The sequence below is a fragment of the Theobroma cacao genome, chromosome 2 (assembly GCF_000208745.1).
Source record: "Theobroma cacao cultivar B97-61/B2 chromosome 2, Criollo_cocoa_genome_V2, whole genome shotgun sequence".
Taxonomy (NCBI): Eukaryota; Viridiplantae; Streptophyta; class Magnoliopsida; order Malvales; family Malvaceae; genus Theobroma; species Theobroma cacao.
The window spans coordinates 5,539,690-5,566,400 of NC_030851.1; the positions used below are offsets into that span (position 1 = coordinate 5,539,690).

Here is a 26,711-nt window from a genome sequence, read left to right on the forward strand (position 1 = left end):
ACCTCCCTGGTTCAGCAGGTAACATGGGTTGAATTGAATTGGTCAATCCTGCTCTGCTGGGATACTCCTGCCAATGTCTCGTTGAAATTGTTCGCATAAGTTCGGCCATCTATCGACCTGAGGTTTCATACGCTCATTTCTTATCCTCCACCAAATCAGATTGCGGTTCACGTTTTAAAGACGTACAATATATAAATTAATGTTCTTTTACAACAATGGATAGAACAAATTCCACTTAAAAAGGAATTCCAAATCTTTCAACAAATTAATGCCTGTTTAAAGGGCACTGCAAACAGCAATTTCATTCTTTTCTGGTTTGTTGAAAAAGATACAGCCCTTCGGCCTATGAGCAGCTTTACAATAACATGATTATCAAGTCAGTAACCCACAAAACAAAGCCTTGTTTTCTAATTGTTTCCCAAGTCAATTAACGCCAACTTGGTCTGCTACTCGATCAAAGGTACAACATCGGTCGAAATCAAAAGTCAGAAACTGATTAAAAAATATTACTTGGACGTGACAATAGAAAACAATCATTCAAGTGGCTTCTATGTTTAAACCACAAAAAAAGAAAAAAAAATGCAGCGTGCAAATTAATTTAATTTCAAAATACGTAAAATGCTTTTCTAATCCTGTTAAGTTAACCAAGTCCTAGAAACAAAGCTTGCACCTGCCAGAAAAAGGTGGCCGGGGTACATTTTCTAATCCTGTTAACAACGCAATTTTGAACTCCGGCGCCCACCAATATTACACATATTTGACCAGATTACTCGAGGTAACTAAAATTTGATCTTCCACATCAAGTGAACATCCATCCATGTTCTATTAACCATTTATCTTGTACAGATATCCGTGATGCAGATTAAAGCAATCATGATGAATCCTCTCCAGAGATTTACCATAATCAACAAGCAAATGAAGCTTAAAAACAGGGCACGAACTCACAAAGCTAAACACAATGGGCATTCCTGGAAAGCTTGCTTTCAAAGGCTTCAGTGGATGGCATTTGAGCACCAATAAAACTGCAAGCACTATCAACAAAATTAAAAGAACCTTAATCACTTTCTGATCTATGTGCTAACCAACCATCCATAATCTGTTGTTACTTCAATAATCACTAAAAGCTCAATATGGGAAAAATATTTGTATAAAAATTTTTTGGAAAGTTCAAATCAAACAAGTTACCTTGTGTGGCACTTTTTGTATCCAATGAAGGTGACTTGAGGATTCTGGAGTCAATTAGATCACCGAGTTCAAATGATGATGCCCAGTTTCAACTGCCCAACTCACACAAAAGAATAATGTGAAAAAATGAAAAACATTACGACTTAATTGCAACAGAAACAATAAGACCAGAGAGTTTAAAATTATTATGACTAGACCATCTGTATCAAAGGTATGAACAAAAGCAGATGGCTTTATAACACAAACAAAACACGTGGAGAAAAACAGTAAGAAACAAGACACGACTGAAGGTCAATGACACATCACCTTGTCAATTATCTTTAAGAAAAAATTACCTGCAGATATGCAAGAATGGCTGAATGAATGGAAAAGCCACCGGAGTGATATTCAATTAGCTCACACCTATTGAACAAGAAATTTATATCAAGAAGGCCAGCTAAATTCTAGAGTGGAAATGTGATATAGATACAAAATGAAAGAATTGCTAAGACAGTAAAGTATTTTTAAGTTCCTGATATCAAATGTAAGCTCACCTATAAATGACGTAATCCAAAGCCACTATAGCAATGTAGTGATTAATTTCTTTCTTGATTTGCTCAATGTGCAACAGCTAAATGGAGGATCAATTTGGACATCTACAGAGTTGCGTTATGGTGGCACTACTTGTTTTAAGGTATATGCAAGTTTCCACCATAGTTTTCATCAACAGATGCCTAGAAGAAAAGATTGAGCATAGATAAACAAATAAAACATCAAATAGGGAAGTACCTTGAAAACCGGTCATAATCCATTAAAATATGACACTTTGGTTAAAGGAGAGATGACTTAATGTAAAGAAGTTAAAATTGAAAACTCCAGTGCTAAAAATGTGTTTAATTTTCCAAAGCATAAATCCTGCAAATGGAGAAATTTGAAGTTAAAAGAAAAGCTCTTTTTAAGCATATATAATGGTAGAGCCAACAAAATTAAGAAGCCGGAGATTTATCATAAATGGGAGAACAGCAGTGCATTTTAACTTGACAAGTTCATAAGTTCAATTACTCCAGTCACCAAAGGGAATAATACACATTAAATGACATTTAAATGTACATGCCCCATTCAGTCATTGTGGGCCAAAAATTTGTATTGACATCAGAATAAAACCATTCTCAGTTGGACAGGTATATGTAACACTGTGCAACAGACATAAGCATCTCCATCAGGTGGCTCTTTCTCCTCTTATCTTAGTTTTGTATAATTTGTCCTTTAATATGATCGAAAAAGGTACTTTTAGAAGTTTGGGAATAATTACCCTCTAACTTTTGATCTTAGACAACTTTTTTCAGATATCCCAAAAAGGAAATAGAATACTTATTATGGGACAGAGGGAGTAATAATTCTACTATTTGGATCATCAAAAGTTCATGACTTAACAAATACAATCTGCAGACCACATGTTGTGTCACTATTAATGAAGTAAAATCATACCAAGAATAGCATCAAAACTCTTATGATGACAATTGCCCATACCCCATGAGTCTCAATATACTAATTGAAAGTATTCCATCCAATTGGCCATACCCTAAACTATTTTGAAAGAATTATAGAATCATAAATGAAATTCTTCACAGCAATCAGAAATTACAATTAGAGTGGCCTGAAAATGCCAAACAATGGATAGATAAATAAAGAGATTAACAGTGATTGTCACTAAAAGCAAATAAATGATTTCAAGTTTAGAAACAGGAGCAAAGTTAGGAATATGAAGCACTGACCTGAAGGTGGGGGAAGACCAAATTGTACACTTCCAAGAAAAATTCTGACTTGGTACTTAGCCTGAAACAACATTTAAGCTTCCATCAACATATTTAATATAGCTTGAAGCAACATAGATGGCAAAAGATTAAGAAATTCTTAAAAGAAAAAGAAAAAGATAACAAGGTTCAGAAAATTACTTGAAAAAAAAAAAAAAAGAGAACAATAACAATGAATCCAATCATTTACAGCACTTCAATATTAAACAGCATTCTTTATGTCAGCCTTAACATGTATCAGTTGTTGAGGTATTCTGAAGACAATTGATCATAGTAAATCACTCATCCATTAATCAATGTTTTGAAACCAGATCAGTTAGTTAAAAGAACCAACTATCAGGCCAACCATTGCTGAACTCGAACATCATTTTGATGCCTTAAACATAGTATTAATATGAAATTTTAAAAAAACTATATTATAATGTACATGCAAAAGGGGAAACTTCCACAAAAATGTTGTGTTTTGGTAATGGTAGGATCAAACAAGTAAAAACAGAGCAAAGTGAAGGTTATTTTTTATAACGGTAGAGCCATCTTCTGATATGCATTGACTTAATATATCTACATAGCAAAACTTGACAAGTAAGCATTGAACAGTAGCTAGGCACAAGAATACATACTAATCATCACATAAGTCATTCACTATATGCATAGCTATCATAATTTTACAGAAGGATAGCTGTCCTAATACAAGATAGTCACATATAGTCCTAAGGTTAATAGCATGAACTGATGTGGTTTTCAATGCAAGTCCTATATCAACAAATTATGCAAGTAGGAACATTTATCCTCTTCCAGAATGGACAACCTCAACAAAATACAAGTACATACCTTCTTAGAAGACGAAAACAAACATAGATCTCCTCAATATCTACTACTATCTTCAGTTTAATATACTCCATGAGAAGCTCATTGAAGCTGTGAACAGCTTCATTCCAAGCGTCACATTTTGCATCTAAAGGATGTAAAGATTCAGCAATAGTGCATTGCAGAATTGAAGATAAATTCTCAGCTGACTTTGATTTGTAGTACATGTCAGCAAAAAATCTCAACATCAACAAATTGCTGACTTTAAACTTATCAACCCACAGTGGAGGATTTCCAATCCAGAGATTGTTGGTCAGCCCAGAATCAGTTGATTCAGGTTGATTGATGCATAATGGATGATGCAAATTATCCCTATTAGGGCCCAGGGTAGAGATTTCTTGCCTCCTGTGTGCAGGAAGCGACTCAAATAAGTCAGCTCTCAATTCCTCAGGCAACTGCTGTAACACTGATGTGTCTACTTGGCTTAGAGATGAAGGCATTAAATCATTATTATCAAGTGCTTGAATGGAAATAGCATTACTGTTGGATCCAGTCCCAGAGTCAGGCACTGTCTGCAGTTCCTCCAATATATGCTGTTTGCCCTTTGGGACAACAAATAAAATGATATCAATAATAAAACAAAAAACATTTTCTGCGCAAATTATAGGTGAACATAAGGTCATCATACCCACAGGAAAGACAATAGAAGAAAGCTCAAATGTCAAAGCTGAATTAGATAAGGTGTAAATAAATAATCTATATTGCCTTATTTATCTTACACTAGCACTTATACATGTATGCACATGTTAAATTACTTAGAAATCCCAACTACCCACAGTCGATGTCGCTCTTCTTTTCCCGATTTTATATTTTAACCTCAATAAATTTTACCTAAGAACTAGAACTGACTAGCTAATGTGATTGTTTTACTAAGTTGTAGCTATTTTAAATACAATATAAAGCACCACAAAGAAAATATACGGTTTGAATAAGAGTTACCATCATTTCCACAGCTGTTCTGCTCAATGAGATAGGATCAGAATTGTGAGATCTTTCTGCTTCCTCTATTGCAACTTAGTGAACAAAGTCATCACATTTGTAAGGCACTCATAGAAAGATATGAAATCATATACTTAAAGACCAGGTAAGAATGTCTCACCTTTGGATAGTTCAGGAGGATGGAAGCATAAAGAACCGGTGCTGTTCTCACCTTGTCCTTTACTTTTAGCAATCAAATCAACTAGCTTCCCACCATACATTTCATTTAATTCTGACTGGAGCTCTGATGGAAGACTCTCCACTACTCCCATATCGAGGTGGCATAACTGTGGGATGCTTAAGATCTGGTTTGAACAACCATCACCATTGGATGTATTATTTGTCCTAAGAACAGAATTCCCCACTGGATCAGTGCATAACACACCTGAATTTCCACCCATGCTCTTTCCTTCAGTATCTGCAAGATGGCACCAGTAACATAACAGGCTAAGCTTACTTTCATTCATCTTTAAGCAAACAGACAGAGGAAACTAGAATTTTTTTTTCACCCACTACATGGGTTTGGGCATTCTAAATAAAGAATGTTTTACTAATTCTATATTAAATGACATACTAGTAGTTGGTGTGCAACAGTGAAAATTCTTAGCCTGACAATATAAAGCATATCTGAGTTTTATGAAGACCATGATTAGTGTAAGTAAGAGGAGCAATATTTTAAAATTAACCAACCAACATGCTAATACAATCTAACCACCAAAACATGGAGGGGGGAAAATGTATTACCTGTACCAACCCTGTCTTTGGCTATACTACTGACATCACATCGTTCTTCTGAGCTTGCTGAGGCAGACATAAGCCATGATTTCAACGAATTCCTCTCAAGCACTTAAAATCAATTTCCAGAAAAGTTCACAGTTAGGAAGAGATACAGAACAACTGCAGCAATCAATAATAAAAGGTGGATTGTGTACATCTAGGCCACCAATAGGCACATAATACAAATTTGAAAGTAGGAGTCAAAAAGAGTGCTACTCAAGAATATTCAAGATAACATGAGCACACACCTTGCTTAGAAGTATCTACGCTTTCAAGCCTCGAAACTTGCAAACCAACACCCCGGATATCCTTGACATCTATGTGAAAGCAATTTATAGATTATACAGAATTAGTTTAAAGCTCATACTAAATTCATCAATTTCTAACAGTTCCAACCGAAAATTCCACCCTAATGCTATTTCCAAAGGGTGTGTTAGGTCAAACTTGTCTACTAGACTGCCAAAAGATGTTTTTCACCAGCACATGCATAACTTTTCCTTTCTTATGAAAGTTGGTTAAGCAAAGTGTGAGTAAACACAGGAATTTTCAATAAACACTACAATTATTTTTCCTGGAACAAAAAAGAGATTTAAAACTGCTGTCTGATAAGAGATTCCAAATGTCATTCAAGGCTAAAAAGAAATGACAAATGCAGAATTTGTCATCTCAACTATCAATGCATTATCCCTGAAGACCATGTTACCACCAACTTCCCCATCATGATGATGCTGCCATCTAACCACCACTCATGCCAACAAAAGAGCTGCATGGGCTATTTTCTTTCAATAACAATGGCCAGTTCTTAGAGAATACTTCTCCAAGAAACAAGAAAAAATGGTCAAAATTGAAAACAAACAATTTTGTTTATTTATCAAGGTATGCCACTTAACAAAGTCAATCAACCTCATTATTTTCTACTGCATTCATGCTTGGAACCATAGAGAGCTTCTAAATTACATTTAAGCTAGAGTATCCGGAGGCAAAACCAATGGCATGGATCAACTTTCCATAGTGTTCTAAATTTCTCAAAGCAGACATACCTACGTGGAAAAATCCAAAGAGCTGCTTTGTAATTCTCTGAAGCACTTCGACATCATCAGTGGCAAGTGGAACCTATTGTAACATAAGGTATCAAGATCCTTAAATGTAATACAATAATAGCCAGTGCATATGCACATCTCCATTCTAAATGTAATACAAATAATGGCAAGTGTATAAGCACATGTCCTCATCCATGCATATTAATACCAATGCACAGACAGGGTAGAGCATGATCCAAACATATATTCACATACCTAAATGAGAAATATGTTCATTACTCAGAACATGCATACTAAGCATTTACATAATAAGGCAAGGAAATTCCATATTACCGTTGTGCTATGGCTCAGGTTTTCACAGTCTCCACAGCCCATATACTTTGCAGGCTCCCCAGCATCTTTCCTTCTCTTTTTTATCTAGATATACACCAGAACATTTCCAATTTAGTGCAGGCCTTGGTACATTTTGCTATCAGCTAATCTTATAAAGTAATTTAGCAAAAGAATATCACTCAGTTCAATTCAGTAAAGTGATACTGTATATCAATATTAAAAGAAGAAAATACCTTAAGTGTGAAAGTTCGCCCTTGCACCCCACACCCCTGCAAGCGCAATGAAACCTCTTTGCAAAGGTCCAAGAGAAAGTGCTGGGTCTGTGATATCGATTAACAATGTTTAACTCAGTCAAAAAAAAGAAAAAACAATGAAAAGACTATCCTTGAGCCTTTATAATGCATCAGACTACTGACATCTTGCAAATCCCTGAATCTTACACCCCAGTTCACTTCAGCCCCCACAGACTTGCTCTCCTGCAAATCACATCAACGGTAAGCAAGGCTAAGAGGAATAAATTTATAACACAGAGGCAAGAGGATTCATCAAAAAAAATTAAAAAAAAAATGATCCAATATTATCAGACTAGAAAAACGAACTTCTATTCCATCAACTTATAGATAAGATGTGAGCTTCTGCATGATCAAACTCCACTTTTGAAATGGTAATTCAAGCATTCACATGCTTTATAAATTGTGCTAAAACAACTTCATTAGTGCCGATAGAATTATCAATAAAAGATAACTATATATTTTCCTTAAGCTGGCTGGAATTTTAAAATTCTAGACAGGTATTTCTCATTACATCCTACTCGGAGGAGCTTCATTGTAAACATCTGTTACAAACTCATGATGAACTTAAATCATTCATGCTTTATGCTTCAACCAGTGAAATAACAGCAACGTGCTTAAAACAAGAAAAGAATTGTGTATGTTGTAAAGCTTGAATTTATGGACATAATCCACAATGCAAATGATGATCACTGTAAAACACAGGGCTATCACAAGCGTGAAAACATGCAATTATTAGATGAGAAAAGTATGCATTTGGACAAACCTGAATTGTTCCAACAAGTCGATTATCCACTCCTCTACTGTAATTCCAGAGCATCTCACCAGTTTTAAACCCAAAATCCTTTTGAAGGGAGCCCTATAGATGCAAAGAGATTGCACACAGAAAATTAGATAAATATTTCTCTTTAAAGGAGAAAAAAGAAGTCATTTCTCATTTCTTAGATGATTACCTATTCAAGCTCATTCATTTACACTTACAATTGCAAAACAACAGATTTTGAAACTTAATCTTCACATTAGAAACAGAAACTTGACCATTTCAACACATGGAAGCAAATCATATCTCAAATAAAGTGTAAGTCTACCTTAGAAATCATACGCAACTGTCCACAAGTTCTAACATTTCTATTTTTCAACTTTTCCTCTAGCACATGCCCTATTCCTGGAAGTGCTTTTAATGGAAGTTGGTCTAAATACTCATCAACCTGCAAATGACTAAAACACTGAGGTCAGGAAGGTAGCATTTACTTAAGATGCATCGATTCATAGATATTTTCAAACTGATGTTCACGTATTACAATAAAATCAAAATCATATAAAGCTAGGGAGTAAGGGTAATGTGATCGGTTCAATGCTATTCTATTAGTACAGGTTTTAACCACGTAGAAAACATATCTATGCTAATATAGAAAGTTTTGGTCTCTTCCATCCAGCCCCTATTTAGTTTTGTGGATAAATCATTGCCATTTCCTACACTGCTCAATAAACTTCAAATTGATACCTTAATCTGTATCAAATACTAAGGGCTTATTTGGTAATTAAATACTGATTTCAATATATGACACTTAACAACCTGCATGTTTAACAAAACAGTTAAACAAACTAGTCTTCATAGCAAGGTGCTTCTATTGCAAAGAGCTACTGTCCTTTTCCACCTCTTCTTTCTTTTCCTTAGTTATTAGACCATTTTCTACCTAAAGATGGTGTCCTTCTGTAAGATTATTACTACTAAATATACTCAGTAGACAACAAGTTCCTTTTCGTCCATTACTAAATTTCTGAGTAATCAAGATAACAGGATGATTATCAGAAGATGCATTCTTCACACAATGAGCCTAGTATGCACACAAAACATAGAAAATTTGATGAACATGAGCATTCCTCATCCACAAACAATCAGGGATCTTTTGACTATTTAAAATTAACTGCAGGATAGTTACCATCTCTAATATTATCTTTCATATGTCATGAAAAAATTCTTCAAGTAAAGTCAATATAGTACATGAGAACACTACATTTGACATGCTCAATCAAAATCAAGGACACAAATACATGGGTATAAACTGACAACTAGAAAATAAAATATAAACTTTAGTGAAAAGATGCAATGAACAACTGTAATTTACATTCAATGAAATACAACAGTGATAATGATGCAGAACGAAAAACCTTGGATCACAACCAAACAATAAGATTGTTATAATGCCATAACATAGAAGTAGGAAAACTCTACAAATGAAAAATGAAAAATTAAAAAAACACACCCTCTCAGGAGAAATGTAGCATTGACCATTTGGTTTAGCAGTTCTGGTGGCTAGACGGGCCATAAGCATATTCACAGCTATCCCAGCACTTGCAGTGCATCCAGTAGCTTCAAATATCTCTTTCCGTATTGCTGAAGCTAAAAGCTTAGGATCTTCCCCTTCTAAGTCTGTGACATCTAAAAATGCTTCATCACAGCTGACAGCCTACTTTTAACAATAATTACAATGTTAACAATATCAAAGGCTTTTTTATTTCAAAAAAAAAAGGACTTATCCAAGTACATTCATGAGCAGACCTGAACTCTGTTGCAGTACTTATGCAAGATGTTATAAAACTGATCAGCAACCTGCATACTGCCAACAGATTACATACGAAAAACCCGTATAACAGGAACAGTAATCCAACAACAAAAAACCCAAAGTCTTTTCCTCAATGTTGGGTCAGATGCATGGATCATATTAAACTGTAGTGCTTTATCTAGGATCGTATCATTAGTATGATCAGCAAATTCAAGGTCCTTTCTGATAGTTTCCATTCTTACCTCCATGGACTCTCCTTCCCCCTTTTGGCATGCACATCCTCCACTCAATAGGAAAAGCAATGCATAAACAAAAAAGGTAGAAAAGAGGAGAGGAAGGAGGCAAGCCAACTGTTCCTTATCTAAGCAAAGTTCAATAGCTAAACTGCATATTCAGCTTGCGGTTTACCTCCTCATATGCTTCAAAGTTGTATGGGAGAATAACAAGGTGGGTGCAAAGTGCCTTGGCATCTCTAACAAACATTCCTGCCCTAATTCCTGAAACACAAGAAAAAGGAATCACTCCAATGCAAAATAAAAGCTCTCCAACTGAAATATTACAGCAGCAGGGGAGAGATAATTCAGATAAAAACCAACCATAATCTCGAGCAGGATAATTGGCAGAAGAGATTTCAGCAGTTCCTTTTGGATTGTCCGAATGGCATACAGCTACAGGCTTGTCATGTAATTCAGGATGGCTCCTGATGACCACTGAGACGAAAAAACAGTCCTGAAGCAGCATATTAGTATCAATCCAAAACCACAAGTACATAGGGGAAGAAAACATAGTCCATGTAGACATCTATGAGAGTTACATCCCATCATAAAAGATTAAATTCCACATACGCCAATATCAATCATGTATACAACTATGATATTAAAACTTAAAACAGATGAGGACAGACAACAAAAATTTATGGTTAAAAGCTCAATTCACCATATCAATATGTATAATGGCAGTCTTCTGAGTATCAGCCGAAACATCCGAATGAGAATTCATGCACTTGAACCCATTTGGCAAGCTGGGAAAACGCTTACGATATCTATTTCTCCAGGTTCCTATGAAATGCAGCCTTGAATTCTGTAATAATTAAAGACAGGTTAAGATAAAATCGACTGATCAACATATATAGACAAACACGCAAAGCACAAATCCTTACGTATGTAGGTATGCATGCATGGACAAATGACCATCATTTCAAAAGGAAGACAGAAGAGACCATTCAGACCATGAGAAAAAGCAGTCCAGTCAATAAGTTATCACTAGAATATTAACAGTTCAGTGGACAAAATGGCCATAAACAAATGCTTGACCAACTAAAATAAAATGCACTACTCGGGTCAAGAGAAGGTTTCCAGGAAAGTATAAACTTCAAATCAACATACACTAATCTATATAATAAGCTGGTGCTAAGTTTCTAATCACGTGCTAATTCAATTAGCTACATGGAAATAAAATTTATAAATTAAAATGACCTAAAGTAGCAGCAGAAGATTACAGAGAACTTATACAATGGCACAGAAAAGTGAGAATATGCAATCCTTTATCTATTCAGTACCTTGAAGTAGTTCTCCACAAAATTGGGATCTCCAAGAGTTGAATGACACTGCTTCAAAGGTCCAAGGGCTGTTGAATGGGGCGATCCTTTTACACTGTGATTGTCAAAGCAGTGGCTACTAACAGAAGCAGAGGGTTGTTCAGGACAGTACTGAGGTCTATTGTTTTCCCTGCTTTCATCATCTTGTTCCAGATTACTTCGTTCTACCACTTTTACTTCCTGAGATGCTTCACTATAGCTACTACTTGGCTCCTCAATTACTTTTGAATTAGTATTTCCATGCATAAGTTCATCATGTTCTTCAGTAATTTTCTTCCTCCATTCAGAGGGCTCACCTGCTTCAGAGAATTTTGCGTCCTTTGATGCATCCTTTAAACATAAATCCTCAGTTCCATGTTTTACTTCACAAATTGCATCTGCAAAAACGCCCTCAGATGCAGGGCTGATTTTTGAAGTGAAGAAGGTTGACAATGTTGGTTGATTGCTAGCAAGCTGGTCAAGCTGGTAGGGAACCCCTTGAGATTAAAACAACAGGAATAGTAATTCCATTAGATAGTAAAAGTTATATAGTTCACTATATACATTGGGAAAAATAAGAAAGACAAAGCAGCAATAATGTTTTCAAAGCCAGACCACTAATAAGGAGTTGCTTGCATTAATAAAAACCAATTCTAATCCTTTTAACAATCTACCCAAACCATTTCACAATGCTTCTCTCATATACTATATAACCATAAATTATAAATCCACTTAAGTGCATTAACTTACAACTCAAAAGTCTGTTAACAGCAACAGAATCTAGAACCCACGTAGGTTTCACTACTGGCAGTCCACCGCTGAAGGACCTGCATTCGAAGCACCAACAAAAATAATTAAATCAATTTATAATTGAAATCCAGCTTAATTGTTCAAAGTAGGGTGAGGAAGAATAAGGAAAAAAAACAACAAAAATAAGCAATGTGAACCTGATATTCTTGATTTTACTATCAGGGAGATTGCTGCAGATAATATGCGTGACTCGATGCCTAGAAAAATAATTCTCGAATCGTCCACCATAATTCAACATGTATCGCCGCAGTTCCTGTAGATCTCATCAGTAGTATGAACAAAAATGTCGCTAATTAAAAGTCATAAAAACGTACTAATTGTGACAAACAAACAAAGGCAACTGGGAAACATGGACAAGAAATAAACCTGACTAGACGGAACCGTGAAACCATCAACGAAGATAGAAACCCCGCGAAATATAGGCTTCGTAGAAGTATCGCTAAGAGAAGAATTTGAAGCCTCGGCATCAAACTGATTTTGAAGCTTTCTATTCTTTTCTACCATATAACTACAACAAAAGAAATCAATAATTGATACCCGGAAATATAATCCAATTTTTGAAAAAAAAAGGAAAGTAAGAAGAGAGGTAAAAGATGGAAAAACCTTCCAAAATCAGAGAAAGGAGAAGAGCGGAAAGAGGAGCGAGAGGTAGAGAGAGAATTGGCGCCCCAAGCCATGCCTAGGGTTTTCTGGTTACTTTTTCTCTTCTTGCTATTACTGCTGTTATCCTTATTGTTTGAAGAATTTGAATTGAAGCTTCTTTTCGAATTCTGGGGGCCTGAATTCGCAGAGCGAGAAGAATCCAGACTCATTTTTTTGGAGAAGGATAAAGGAAGTGTGTCCAGGAAGATCGCTGTAGTTGCATTTGAAATGAAGCGGCAATAGCGAATCCTCCCTTTTTTTATATCGGCAAGAAAAAAGATCTTGGATCTTGAAAAAACTTGAAATCTCGATATGGATCGGTTCAGACTGGCCGTTAACGTGGGCTTCAAGCGCGCTATTGGGCTTTATTTGAATTTTATGGGTCCGTTATAGTTTTCCAGTCATGTCACCGTCAACAGGTTTTCTTTTACGAAAATTTGGCTAATAAAAATGTGGAACAATTAAAAGCATTTTTTGAGAAATATAAAATATTTTTAATATATCGTTCTCTCAAGACAATACAATAATCTCTTTTAAAATTTATTAAATTTTATGAAAAAAATTATAAATAGTATTTTTTTTTTTGCTTATATTATTGTATAACTTAAACCAACTAATAAGCACTTGATAATATTTTTTTTTCCGTTACTAATAACACATTGTCAATCTCCATAAATAACGTCATCAATAATACCTGCCACCTCCCACCGACTTGATACTCACCTCAACTTGTCTCTTTAAATGAAGCAATCTGATTTTCATCAAAGATGATGAATATAAGGTCCAAGGTAGCTATACACTATATTAAGGAGGATTTTTTATTTAATTTATTATTTTCACCAAATTAAAAAAACAATGCATTAATTATAAATTTCTTTTTTTTTTAGATATCAACTTAATATTTCGCTGTTATCAATAATAAGATCTACAATAATCTCTTTTAAAATTTATTAAATTTTATGAAAAAAATTATAAATAGTATTTTTTTGCTTATATTATTGTATAACTTAAACCAACTAATAAGCACATTGTCTATCTCCATAAATAACGTCACCAATAATAGCTGCCACCTCCCACCGACTTGATGGTCACCTTAACTTGTCTCTTTAAATGAAGTAGACTGATTTTCATCAAAGATGATGAATATAAGGTCCAAGATAGCTATACTACTATATTAAGAAGGATTTTTTATTTAATTTATTATTTTCACCAAATTAAAAAAAACAATGCATTAAATATAAATTTCTTTTTTTTTTTAGATATGAACTTAGTATTTCGCTGTTATCAATAATAAGATCTACGGGCAAGTATGGGAGTAGGGTCTTGAATGAGGATTCGAACCCTTGCTATGGCATCGTGCCTAAATGGCCACTTATTGGGTGATTACATTAGTAAACCGCAATGTGTGCAATTAACACCTCTCAGTCAAGCAGAGAATACACTACAAAAACGGTTATTGGCCTAAAAAAATGAAAAAGAAAACTATAAAAACGGTTGATAATTGCTAATGGAATTCCATTCAAGCGATAAAAAGAGGGTAAAAGTTTGATAAACTCTCATTTTATTTAGAATTTTAAAAAAAATGGAGAAAACTACAAAGAAGGACCAGCCCTCTTCTCAAAATTGCATTGGTATTTGATTAAGCGTTGAAGATTTACAAGTGTAACCCATACCAAAGCCAACCTAAGCCGAAAAAAGTAGGCACCCACGTGCTGCTTCCAAAAAGCAAACAAAGGAAGGAAATACACCTTGCTTTGCCCCTTCCGCTTTCTCCTTTTCATTGTTCCCTCTGTTCGTTCAGTCAATTCTATGAAACTAAAATAGGAGAAAAAGAAAGCACTTTTAATACATATAATAATATTAATATATAATATATCCATGAATGTCTTCAACTCTCAGGAGTTACCTTTCCCAGGTTCCTGTTTTTTCTAACACTTTTTACCCCTTTGATCCTCTTTCAAGATGAGCTGTCAAAATCTCTTCAGACACCAATATGAGAGGGCAACTACAAAGCAACTATGTATAAAAGTATACTTGGAAACTAGAAACGATTCACTGCTTTGTTACATTGTTCACCATTGCTGGCGACCAGAAATCAGCACCGTTGCTATTTGCCACGTGCACCGTGCAAGCAACTGGGACCAGGCACAGCCCCCTGCTCTTCAGGTCCTTTCGTGATTCTTCACCTCCGTTTTTCCCACCGTCCTAACATCACAGTTAAAAAGACCCTTAAGCCCTTATGCTTCACCACTGGTCAAAAAATTATTCACACTTGATCAGAAAAACTGGCTGTTTTGTACTTACAGGTAGGTGTTGCAGATAAGGAGTGCACAGGACTTGGACCTGGTCGTGCAGGAACCTGATATAACCCATCGCTTCATGGAGTACCGATGCCGTATCTGTCTGCAACATTTTCAAATTCCCAAAATTGTCACGTACCACTCATTTTTTGAGTCAAATCAAATTGCATTGCGGTTAACTACTCAGCACTCCCTCCAAAGTCTTTGAATCAAATTAATCACAAGTTAAACCCTGAAGGTAAATTTCGCACCTTGCCAAAGGGCGAAACCAGCTGCTGCAATGCAGTGATTCTGTCCCCTACCTTCTCTTTCCTCGCCTGCCATTTAATGAGAAAAACAATCATCCAGTAAATTTTTATACGATGGAAATGTCAAAAACAGACCAATATGTGAAACATGCATTTATGTGTGATGAACATGTAGGGTAGTAATTTTCGATTTATAGTTATATCCAACCTTCGCATGGCCGGTCGAAGTGGCGGGGTTCTCGACCTTGGACTTTTTATTGGTTCTTTGGCTTACCGGCTGAGCTGTAACAATGGCACCCGTGCACTCCACCGATTCTCGACCTCTATCCCTCTTTCTCTTCCAAAGAGTAACAAAAAGTGGTCTTAAAACAGGCAGCTTTCGTTCCGCGAGCTAAACAAAACCCAAAAGCCAAAGAACACAGGCTTTGCACTTAACAATTTATTATATATACTCACAGTAGATTTGGAGGGGGTCTTGACAGATTTGTTGTTGTTACCAGAAGAAGCTGAGGAAGAATCACTGCATGTGACGCCGGACCTCTGGGGAGTAGTGGCAGTTTTTGTAGTACTAGCAGCAGATTCACCAAACACTATTTCAGCATCAGTTTGTTGGCCCCCAAAGCAAAGCATTTTGGGAGTCTTCTCATGAGCAGGAAAAGAAGAGTAAGTGTAGTTAAAACTCTGACCCAGATCAAGACTCACAACATCATCATCACCACCAAACAACAACTGAGGAAAACTAGTAGTTGTTGCAGTCCCCTGGTCCCTCTCAAAACCCTGATCAGTCTCAGCCATCATAAAAACAGTTGTTTAAAAAAATATAAATAAAAACCCAAAAAGACAAACCCCTCAAGAATGAGACTTAACTTTCAATCTCTTTTTCTATCTCTTTATGCGTGTGTTTGTAGTTGGCGATAGCAGCAGCCGTTACAATAGAGAGAGGATTAGTAGACTGCTAGTGTAATTGGAAGTGGGTGGTCTAAGCTGGGGGGCTGTTTCCAAGGTTGGCTTTGGTTTTCGACTAGTGGCAGTCAAACCCACCCAGCCCGAGAAAACCGTGGTTTATTTGTCCAAAGCATTGGTTTGCAAATGTTGCTTTGGCTAAGCTGATATATGACCCGTTTTCTGCTTCTTTCTTTATTTTTTGGCCTTGAAAAATCAGAAAAGCCTGATCAGTGTTCAGTCACCACCACCGACTCACTGAGTTGACTTGACAATAAGAAATTACAAAATGCAAAACCTTGGACCCACGCCACTGTGCCACACGCTCATGGCTCAGTGCTATCCTCAGGACATACATTTGTAATTGAAAGAGGTTAAAAGACACGACAATGGTGAGCAAGCGACTAAGCTATGAGAATTGAGCTTTTGGTTGAGGATTGAGCGCGTGAGGATATACATTTGCTAATAAGTTTGCATTTTTGTTTCAGTTTCACAAAACTAACGTAGAGTACAGCAAGTACTTTCTGTGAATGGTACACATGGGCCCCTATCCATATTACCTATAAAGATCGAAACAATATCAAAATTGCGGGTCCCAAACCCACATGATCATACCTTCTTCTCACCAGATGACGATATCTAGGTTCCCTATCAGACGCTCAGCCCTCCATTTGAAATCTTTCTGACCCGATCGCCTCTCAGCCCTTAACTGGTTGGACTTGAACCGGTCATCATTGTCTGTCCACCAAGCCATCACTCTATCACCATTTTCTCATTTTTCAACTTAAGTTAATTATTTAAATCCCATTGTTACGGCCTCGAGTACCAATTAAATTTGATTTGACGTTACAATTAAATAACAAGTCGGCTCAATTATAACGTTTTGTTTAGAACTAAACTTGATTTCACATTATAATCAATAAAATTAATTATTATTACCATATACCATCATTTGAGTAGTGAAATAAATAATAATAAAATAAAATAAAATAATTTTTACAAAATTTGGTATAATAAATAAAATAGAGTAAAAATAATTATTATAATTTATTGTAATATTTTGTTGATAAAAATAAGATTAAAATAAAAAATTAAAATATTTTTTATTATTTATATGATTTTTTTTTTTTATTTATTTTAAATTTAATTTTATAATTTATTTAAAATATTAATAATTTACAATTTAATGAATATTTTATTTATTTATGATACATATGATATAATCATAATTATTTGAAAACATTGTAAAAAAATCATGTTAATAGTTGATAAACTATTAATTAACAAGGAGTTATAGTTTTTAGTTCTTTGTTAGTTAAAATTGTTCTAAGTTATGTGTGATAAAATGTTTAAAACGTATACTTGTTATGCCTCTATAGAAAAGGAATAGAATGTTTTAACTTCACCATTGAGTAGTGACTTTTAAGCAAATAAGTGGGTGTAGTTAAAGCGCACAATATAGCTTGTCATTTGTCAATAATTAAAAAGACCTCTATTATAATTTATTAAAATAGCGTTTAATAAAAAGAAAGCAAAAATACATTCCTTACAATATACTCAATTAAATTATATTACAGTGTTTGTTCTACAATAAGCCATTGTTATGTAAGATTTTTTTTTTTTTAAAAGCCAATAACTATATATTATATTTCAAAAGAGTGTGAAAGGATAAAGTATCCCCTACAAATCGAGGCAAAAAGTACCCACACTGTTTTGTAAGATTACAATGTAATCACATTACAATCAATGAATGTAATGTGATTGCAATTTAAAACCAATGCAATAAGATTGCATCGCACTTAATTTGCAATATTATTAAAAATATTTTTACCCTTTAACTTTATTACTTTATTAAAGTCATTTTGTAATGTTATAATTTATTTTTTTATATAGATTTCGAGAGATATTTCTTTATTACTCTTAGTAACCATTTTCTATTATATGTTGAAAGGTGACTGTCAATAAAATTTATATTGTCTTTTAAAGGAAAAAAAATTAAAATAAAATATATAACATAGAAAATTATATTTCAAAATAAAAATAAAATATATAAGATTATATTAAGAAATGAAACTAAAATATATGACATTAAAAATATATTTAAGAGATAATATTATACAAAAATTAACAATAAAAAATATAAGCATATTAAACTTACATTTTAATAAATAGGGATAATTTTGAAAATTGATATTACATTTTCAACAAAGTATTTGTAAAACAAACGCTACAATACTATTTTTGTTGCATTTTAATTATTACTTTACTTATATAACAAGCACTGCAATGTTATATTTCATGCAATTACATTGCTTGCAACCACATTGCATTGTAAAGTTCCAAACATTATCTATTTGTCCTTAGACTTAAAAGGTTAATATAATTTATTTAGTNAGGTGAAAGCGGCGTCGGTTGGGACGGCGATGACGACGGAAGCAGCTGTGACGGCAATTTTATGACCGAATATGGTCGGACAAGATTCAAACGGAGATTCAGCTAGATCTAGCACTCAACGGCCAAATCTGGCCGCGAGAAGTACCGAATCTGATGCTTCCCGACCAGATCCCACATTTGGATCTGACACTCCACGGCCAGATCCACCTGCGGGGAAGCCCCGATCTGGCACCGTAGTGGCCAGATCTGGCCACATGGTGTGCCAGATCTGGCCATATGCTGTGCCAGATTGGCGTTTTGTTACACCGGTGGCATTTCCGGGGACCGTCCCATGAAAAAGAAAAAGGAAAAAAATAGAATAAAAAAAATAAATTATTTATAAAATTTAAAATACTAATATTTTATATATAATTTAAACATTATTAATATTAATATGATTAAAATATTAAATTATAAAATAAAATATTATTAATTAAAATATTAGTAATTAAATTATATTAAAATATTGATATTTAAATTATTAATTATTAATATTTTAATTAATTATAAATTATTAATATTTAAAAAATAAATAAATAATAATTATATATAATAAAGGGTATTTTTATCTTTTTATTTTCTATTCTTTTCCTATTTTAAAGTTATTATTACCAACCAAATACTGTAATAAGTCATAATAATTATTCCTACTCTATTCTATTCATCATACTAAACTACGTAATATTTATTCTACTATATTCTCATCTCATTCTATTCTCACGTAATAACTATTCTATTTAATTTCTATTATATTTCATTCATATTTATTTCGCGAACCAAACATGCCATGAGAGAAAGTTGAGTGTAGTTAAAGAAGACTTTTTACCAATTTGGAAAAATAGCTAAAACAAAGGAATTGTTATTCTTTGCTAGATTACCAACTAAACAATGAGAGAAAATAGTAGCTGAGCATACCAAATGTGCTGCTAGGTTCAATTCTAAACTTTTTCTATTTCCAGATAAAAAATCTGAAGTTTTTAAGGCATTATTCCCGTCCCCTAAATCCAAGCTGCAATTAGTAAACCAAGTGTCATTACTTAATAACACACCTTTAGATTTTAGATGAAGGCCCCACTGGCGCTATCATCGCGTTGCGATTTGGTAGCTTTTGGTAATATCATTATGCTGTGATTTGGTTGCTTTTGGCCTAATCATGTCTTAAAATGAAATTCGGTAAGGCACTAGTACTGTGATTAAGCAAGCCAAATGTGCCATTCCCCTATTGTTATTTATTTTTCCTATTTGATCTCTCTAGCTACAATCTTAATCTCATCACTATCACTGTTTTCGACATCACTACTCGATCTTAAATCTCACCGCTACGTTGAACAGGCGGTTGAACGGACTCGAAATCTAAGCTCTAAATAAAATAGTGGAAGCAGAAATATAGTTGACCGCATGTCGGCGATGCCGCGATATGAATGGGAAAAGGAGACACGTGGTAAATCAGGTTAACCACACATGAGTTCGGTGAGGAGACACGGCAGTCAAGATCGTCCCGACATTTGCTTCGTCGCATGCTGCGTTTTTCCACGCCTCGTTGGTCGCTTGGCTTCGTTCCTGTGCATGTCCCTCCCTTCGCTTCGTTCGATGTTCCAACAAAAGGGTCCATTTTGTTTCTTATTAACAAAACTGCCCCGCCCCCTTGACCTTGCACTTACAAAAAGCTAGCTTTACCAGTCGTAATCAGCTAAATTTGAAGGCGAGAGGCATGGACAATTATTTTACTGAAAACCTTGGTAAAACTCACTTCAGTCTCCAGAAAAATCTAAGGAATTAATTGATACTGAAAAAAACAAACTTCGAGAATAGCAAGATTGGCCGTTCACGAAATAGAAAGAGTCAAACATGATCAAAAAAGGTTCAGAATTAGAAAGTGGTGGCTAGAGAGGAAAGAGAGAGGAGTAAAACAGTCAAATCCTATCCACTTGGGTCATGGTTATGGAGCTTCAAAAATAACTAAAGAAGAAACATTCTGAGATCGTATATATCACGCACCAACACTACCTTACAACAAGGCAACATCTGAGTGGAAGTGTCAAACACCAGATCGAACTATACTAAAAACGAGAAAGATATGCAAGTCTGAAGATTTATCTTACAAAACGTTGGGCAGCAAAAGCCATCCTTGATGACATCATGGAATGAAAATACTACTAGCTGTAGGGCCTGCTAAACCACATCAAAGACTATGTTCAGAATGAATCAAGCACACAAGAAAACAACATAAAGAGATTTATCACAACCACATACCAGTTAAGCTTCACTAATAACAGTACTTTTGTTCTTGAAGTTTAGTTCAAGTTACTTCATCAATATGAAGGTCATTGCACGAGGCAAACTACCTAAATATAGACATGCCAGCCTGTTAAACATTGTCAGAAACATGCAAGTAGTTCCTATGATGCAAGAATCAGTTACAATCACTGGTTCAATCATACCCATGCAGTGGTGAATTAAGATTGTGCCATGTTCTGACTTTAGATTCGGTGGAAGCTCTGCTGAAAAGAACATTTTTAAATTGAGTTTGATGTAGCCTTCGGGTCACAATCCAAATATAAAAACTTTCTTTTGCTGTCATACTCTAAAATGACAGCATTTGTTTTGTAGGAAGTGCTCAAGTTGTGCAAACTTCCACCACAGAGGATATAAGAAGTAGCCCCTTGTTTCAAAGACATGAAACATCATGAGGATTTAATAGTGAACTACTACTGCACCCAAACTCTGCTTATCAAAACATGAAGCCAACTCAGCCAACAACTGCATGCACTTCATCAATTATGCCAAAATTTTCTCAACAATATCCAGAGCATATGCAACTAACCAAGTGTTAAGTAAAATGATTGGGCTATACTGCCTATACATGTTCACCAAAACTGTGAGCTAAGAAAGATTGAGTAAGAACCATGCATGACAAAAGTTAGCGAATTTTAATTAATACTTATACATTGATGCTTGCAGCTACAAATACTTACTTAATACTAGAAAAGAAAAACGTATATTAAAAACCAAATCTTATTTAGCAGTGATAAATAATTGGTCTCCAAATATTCAACAACAAAGCCGAAATCTAAGGTAACACTTAGGACCAGAAGATACAGATATTATAACCAAAAAATTGCAGTAGCTTGAGACAATGATACCAAAGAAACACTGCCTAGATTACACAAAGGAAACTGGCAGTTGCATTTAAAAATGGTGAAAAAACAAGCGCACCCGAAGCCCATTTTGAGCATAACAACAAACACCTAGTAAACATTACGCGTTCATCTACCGACACAAGTCTCCTTCAGCTTCTGAGCTGCTGTTTCATCCACCGAGTACTGCAACCATGAGAAGACCCAATAAATTTCAATTTTTTATATGAAAAATTATATGCACAAATGTTATTAGACGCGAATTCAGAGTTTCGACGAACCTTGTTGAGTACCCAAAGAGAGTGGTTATAGGCGCGGTGGAAGAGCTCGTCGAGGGCTTTGGAATCTGAGGCGTCGACGTCCCTATAATTAACGAAGTTCTCGCGGGCGTATTTAGCGTAGTAAGGCCTCGAGTCCTTCGGCAAGCGCCTCACCAACCTTAGCACCTGAGCGTAAACTCTCAACGCTTTCTCCATTCTTCCCTTTCAGAAAAGCACTGTACTTGATGTTCCATCTCAGAGGTGTTCTTCCTTCCTTGGACTGCTAATCGGCCCATTAGGCCGCATCTAAAACAAAACTTTGCTATAACAAGAAAATGATTCCAGTTGAGTCAGGCCGGCCCAGAAAACCCTTACCAACGGGCCATATTGGCCGGGCCACTAGGCCCATTAAATGACTACACATGTTTTTTTTTAATTAAAAACTCTATTTTTTACTGAAATGAAATTTTTATGTTGCACGATTACTGATATTGACATGAGCAACCCACCAGTCTAGATTATCTTGCATGGGACAATTGCTACTAGAAATTAGTATATTAGAAAAACTATGATCCATAAAAATTAAGTAGGAATTATAATCAGTTCTAAATGGCGATTGGCTAAAAGCCAATTTCACAAGAGCTCAACAGATACTGCTATACTAGCTAGATACTCCATCGCTATCCCAATTCTTGAACTCGATTGGTTGTCGGCATTCAATCTAATTAATTAAAGCTGCAAAATTAAATAATTTGCAGGCGTCCGATCTAAGTAAACTACACAATTTATGATTCCCAAGATATTGTCGAGACATTGATAGGATAAGAACGGAGATTAATGATACGGGGCTTTAGTTTTTCTCTTCCTGTTAATTTTTTTGTGATCCAAATTCAGACATGCAAATTTGTCCAATTTCGCATGTGGAAGGACACGCATGGGCCGCTACATCCAGAGAACGTCAAACTACCACGTCCCGCCTTTGCTATAGTCCATGCAAACGACCATCGTTCCCAGGTCTTGAAACTAGATAACGAAAGAATTGAAAGGAAAGTGAAAGAAAAATCAACAGTAGTAAACAAGGGCGGAGCGTCCCTTTGTAACGGTGTCCCCTCAAAATTTTAGAAATTTTTTATAAAATATATATTTTTTAATAATTTCTTAAAATAATTTTTATTAAATAATTAATATAATTAAAAAATAAATAAAATAATCTTACAAGCTCCATTCAATTTCACTCAAATTCTTAAATTTTTTTATTTTTTAAATTTCTCCACCAATTTTTCTCTCTTTTCTTTTCTATTCTTGTGTTGTGAAATTATAAAAAGGTAAAATTTTTATTTAATTTTTTCTATTTATATTATTATTATTTATACTTATTTATTTTTTTCAATTATATTCTATTTGTTCATATATTTTAAGTTTTTATAGATTTTTTTTTAAAATTTCTATGAATCATCAACTATATTTTTTTTTTGTTATATAGTTTATATCTCCTACTTGCTATGTTTTTTTTTTCTGTTATGCAGATTTTATTTTTAATGATTTTAATTTTTAAAAAATAAAAAATTATTGTATATGTAATTCTCAAATATAAGTTATAGTGTTACATTATTAATTGTTGTTTAAAATTTCACTAATATATTTTTTTTTTATTAATCCTAATTATATAAGAAAAAATTATCTTGAATATATGTTTTTAATGTATTTTACGTTTTATATTTAGTTGAAAGAAAATTATTTTAAGTATAAGAAGAAATTATTGATTCTGTATATTATATTTAACTATTTATATTTTACGCATTATAGTTTAATATTTAGTATTATAAACTTAAATATAATAAAATAAAAATATTAGATGTTGACTACATTAATTTTTTAGTCGTTTATATTGATAAAAACAAGACTTCAAAATATAATGGATGATAAGTTTTTTACAAATAATTTAGTTGTTTATATTAAAAAAAATATTGTCATCGTTGAACAAAACTTTTTTAGAGTGCTATTATAAGTTTTTTTCTTTTGTTTTTTTTTATTTACATGTTATATAGAACTATTGTTAATTATAAATTTTTTTATTATTAATGGTTAAGTTCAATATATTAGTTTTAAAATTTTTTAATATTTATTCTTTTTAGCCTTTGGTCCCATCAATAAAAATTATCTAACTCCATCCCTGGTAGTAAATATGAAAATCATAAAACATTTGATTTATTGATTAATGAATTATTTTACTTATAAAAATAAGATTCAAAATTTTTTCCTCAATTATAAAAAAATAAAAAAAAACTTTCAACTGGACCATTTAGCACCACCAGTTCCAGGCAGTTTTTAATTTCTTTCTTTCGTGGCTTATGTTACTTGCAAGTTGGCGAATCTACCATCACTAGTTCTTTCCTTAAATGAACAACAGCATGAATCTTATCTCTCAACTCTTTCTCATCTCCCAAGCACTCCAAACCACACAACCCCTGAAACCCACCGAGCAAAAATGATGGACATTTGGTCTTGGATATGTGAGCTTCCTAACTCAGAAGAGTGGGCCGAGTCTGACTCACCATTAATCTTTACTCTCGCGAGTGCTAAAGTACGGAACCAAGGCGATTCGACTCGTTCAATCCAACTCAGAGCTGAGCGTACCTCAGGGTCCAATTTAGAGGTCTTGGTGACCTTCAACATATGCTTCGAAGGTTTTCAAGCTTCCAATGCTCAAAAGCCTCTCTGGGTTTCTGACACGTGCCCTCTATTATCAGAGCAACCGTTCCTCCCTCTAGTACTCCAGCTCCTCCAAGAAATCATCAACCGTTCACCTTCAGTGCCTGACAGCACCTGCCCAAGGTCCCAGCTCCAGAGACTCAAACCCGAACCCATCTCTTGGATCATGGAGTCTCACTCACCCGACTCATTTTCAAGGTTCTTTAACTTGGTCTTTCTCACGCGCTTGTTTTGGTTGTGTGCTTGTGATGCTCCTAGTGAAGTTGGATCCTTCTATTTTCAATCTTTACTAGGTCCAAATATCGAAGCCTTAACGTGTAAAGAAGCGCCCGTGCTGCGGACCTTTCTGGTTTCTGTTGGTGTAGACACCGAGCTATGTTTCATGCGAACCTTGGGGTACATTTTGGCAAAATGGATCATTTTAAGGGAGGTTAGCGTTGGATTACAAACATTAACTCCTTTGCCAAGGCAGCACTTGGGAATTTCGTATGCAACTGAGGCTCATGGCTTTTGGACCTTGAAGGGATATGCGCCTGTTAACGCAATGAAGCTGACGCATTCAAGTAATCAGAAAAGTATATTTCCTGCCATTGGAGCCAAGGAGTCTTTGTTAAGATACGCCCTGGCACACCAGCAGCTTGAGGCAGTCATTCAATTGGAATACTCCGTTGGATTCTATGATGGGTATATTCAGGTAAATGCCTGTGTTGATAACTTACGCTTCCACGTGGCTAAATTAGGATTCCGTAAAAAAGAGGATGACATGGATTATTTTGAGGAAAGACATTTTCCATCGAGGATCCGGGTTTGGGTTGGGCCGGAAGTTGGGTCAACATATGTGTACGGGTTAAGCTTGGGTCGCTCCACAAACAATGGAGAAAGAGAAATAGAAACGCAAAGAATCGTTAAAGGGAGTATCCGAAACCAAAAAAATCCACAGGTTAAAGCCAGATCAAGAGTGTCCTTGAGGAACAAGATGAAGAATTGGAGGTGGGATCAAGACGCTGAAGGGAACGCTGCGGTGTTCGATGCAGTTTTATGTGACAACGTGACAGGTCACGAAATTGCCACATGCAAGTCGTTGAATTATGGTAACGGTGGCAACGGCGACAATAGTTTACAGAATAGGTATTATGGAGTCAATAGGCCATTTACGAAAACTGGTGGGTTGGTTTTTGCTGGGGATGATTATGGAGAGCGAGTAGCGTGGAGATTAAGCAGAGAAATGGAAGGCAGTGTTCTGAAATGGAGAATTGGAGGGGAAGTTTGGTTAAGTTATTGGCCTAATAATGTGGGTACTTCTTATATCGAGACAAGGTGCGTGGAATGGTGTGACGAAGTTGATTTGCCATTGATTACTGCAAAATAGAATGGGAGATTTTCAGCTTGTAGACATATAACCTATTGCGTATAATGTAATAGCACTTATTATAGTAGAAGCTTTCCTAGTCCCAAATTAGCTTCCACAATCGTTCTAGGTCAGTCCTTTCGTAGGAGAAATGTACTGAACAAGAGAAGTAGAAATAAAATTTGGCAGCCCATCAAAAGCTTTTACTGTTCTTCTTCTGTTTTTTTTTTTTTTATAAATTTTTGGGCCATTTTTCTCCCTTTGCTTTCTCATCTATAAATAGTAGTGATTGGTTTTAACGTTTGATAACCATCTTGAAATCAATCAAGAGAATCCCGATGCTTATTCAACAAAAAAAAAAAGGGATTTAGAAAGCAAAAGAGGAGTTTGAAAAATGTCTTGAATGCTCTGCATTCAACGAACCTTCGTCCTTCCCATGGAATTTGGGTGCCAAGTAATTAGCTAGCTACTAT

The 26,711-nt window shown here is 34.8% G+C and overlaps 4 protein-coding genes across 9 annotated transcripts; 1 reads left to right on the top strand and 3 right to left on the bottom strand.

Moving 5' to 3' along the window:
* Positions 523-13,144, bottom strand: LOC18608025 (DNA repair protein REV1). Of its 5 annotated transcripts, none has more exons than XM_018116313.1 (26): positions 12,820-13,143; positions 12,583-12,724; positions 12,354-12,469; positions 12,157-12,233; positions 11,389-11,903; positions 10,767-10,910; positions 10,427-10,559; positions 10,239-10,327; positions 9,827-9,877; positions 9,531-9,734; positions 8,352-8,471; positions 8,030-8,122; positions 7,390-7,449; positions 7,207-7,293; positions 6,974-7,057; positions 6,641-6,713; positions 5,849-5,917; positions 5,568-5,669; positions 4,945-5,241; positions 4,785-4,858; positions 3,810-4,387; positions 2,940-3,000; positions 1,719-1,898; positions 1,521-1,587; positions 1,186-1,277; positions 523-1,022 (listed from the first exon to the last, which is right to left on the bottom strand). In XM_018116313.1, exons 1-23 carry the CDS (start codon positions 13,026-13,028, stop codon positions 1,854-1,856), a joined length of 3,423 nt encoding a protein of 1,140 aa, XP_017971802.1. In that variant the 5' UTR covers positions 13,029-13,143; the 3' UTR covers positions 523-1,022; positions 1,186-1,277; positions 1,521-1,587; positions 1,719-1,853. The 5 variants fall into 5 exon arrangements, with proteins under 5 accessions (XP_017971802.1, XP_017971801.1, XP_017971800.1 ...); XM_018116312.1 differs by having other exon boundaries at positions 523-1,031; XM_018116311.1 differs by lacking the exons at positions 523-1,022; positions 1,186-1,277; positions 1,521-1,587; positions 1,719-1,898 and adding an exon at positions 1,905-2,079 and having other exon boundaries at positions 4,785-4,849; positions 12,820-13,144.
* Positions 14,452-16,464, bottom strand: LOC18608026 (transcription factor bHLH113). 2 transcript variants are annotated; one of them, XM_018114799.1, is made up of 6 exons: positions 15,863-16,464; positions 15,615-15,737; positions 15,410-15,475; positions 15,163-15,261; positions 14,765-15,063; positions 14,452-14,673 (listed from the first exon to the last, which is right to left on the bottom strand). In XM_018114799.1, exons 1-5 carry the CDS (start codon positions 16,202-16,204, stop codon positions 14,911-14,913), a joined length of 783 nt encoding a protein of 260 aa, XP_017970288.1. In that variant the 5' UTR covers positions 16,205-16,464; the 3' UTR covers positions 14,452-14,673; positions 14,765-14,910. The 2 variants fall into 2 exon arrangements, with proteins under 2 accessions (XP_017970288.1, XP_007042552.2); XM_007042490.2 differs by having other exon boundaries at positions 15,615-15,743.
* Positions 21,779-22,458, bottom strand: LOC18608028 (LYR motif-containing protein At3g19508). The gene is made up of 2 exons (XM_018115087.1): positions 22,200-22,458; positions 21,779-22,104 (listed from the first exon to the last, which is right to left on the bottom strand). Exons 1-2 carry the CDS (start codon positions 22,392-22,394, stop codon positions 22,048-22,050), a joined length of 252 nt encoding a protein of 83 aa, XP_017970576.1. The 5' UTR covers positions 22,395-22,458; the 3' UTR covers positions 21,779-22,047.
* On the top strand, positions 24,582-26,456 carry LOC18608029. Its single transcript, XM_018114524.1, has one exon. The coding sequence runs from the start codon at positions 24,667-24,669 to the stop codon at positions 26,257-26,259; it is 1,593 nt and encodes a 530-aa protein (XP_017970013.1). The 5' UTR covers positions 24,582-24,666; the 3' UTR covers positions 26,260-26,456.

Coding starts and splice junctions, on each gene's coding strand:
- LOC18608028 (XM_018115087.1), bottom strand. CDS start 22,394: ATGGAGAAAGCGTTGAGAGTTTACGCTCAGGTGCTAAGGTTGGTGAGG. Junction 22,105..22,199: donor CTCTTTGGGTACTCAACAAG/GTTCGTCGAAAC, acceptor TCATGGTTGCAG/TACTCGGTGGATGAAACAGC.
- LOC18608025 (XM_018116310.1), bottom strand. CDS start 13,028: ATGAGTCTGGATTCTTCTCGCTCTGCGAATTCAGGCCCCCAGAATTCG. Junction 9,735..9,826: donor AGTACTGCAACAGAGTTCAG/GTCTGCTCATGA, acceptor TGTTAAAAGTAG/GCTGTCAGCTGTGATGAAGC. Junction 3,001..3,809: donor TGTTTTCGTCTTCTAAGAAG/GTATGTACTTGT, acceptor ATGTTGTTTCAG/GCTAAGTACCAAGTCAGAAT.
- LOC18608029 (XM_018114524.1), top strand. CDS start 24,667: ATGATGGACATTTGGTCTTGGATATGTGAGCTTCCTAACTCAGAAGAG.
- LOC18608026 (XM_007042490.2), bottom strand. CDS start 16,204: ATGATGGCTGAGACTGATCAGGGTTTTGAGAGGGACCAGGGGACTGCA. Junction 15,744..15,862: donor AGACCCCCTCCAAATCTACT/GTGAGTATATAT, acceptor ACTCTTTGGAAG/AGAAAGAGGGATAGAGGTCG. Junction 15,476..15,614: donor CTTCGACCGGCCATGCGAAG/GTTGGATATAAC, acceptor ATTAAATGGCAG/GCGAGGAAAGAGAAGGTAGG.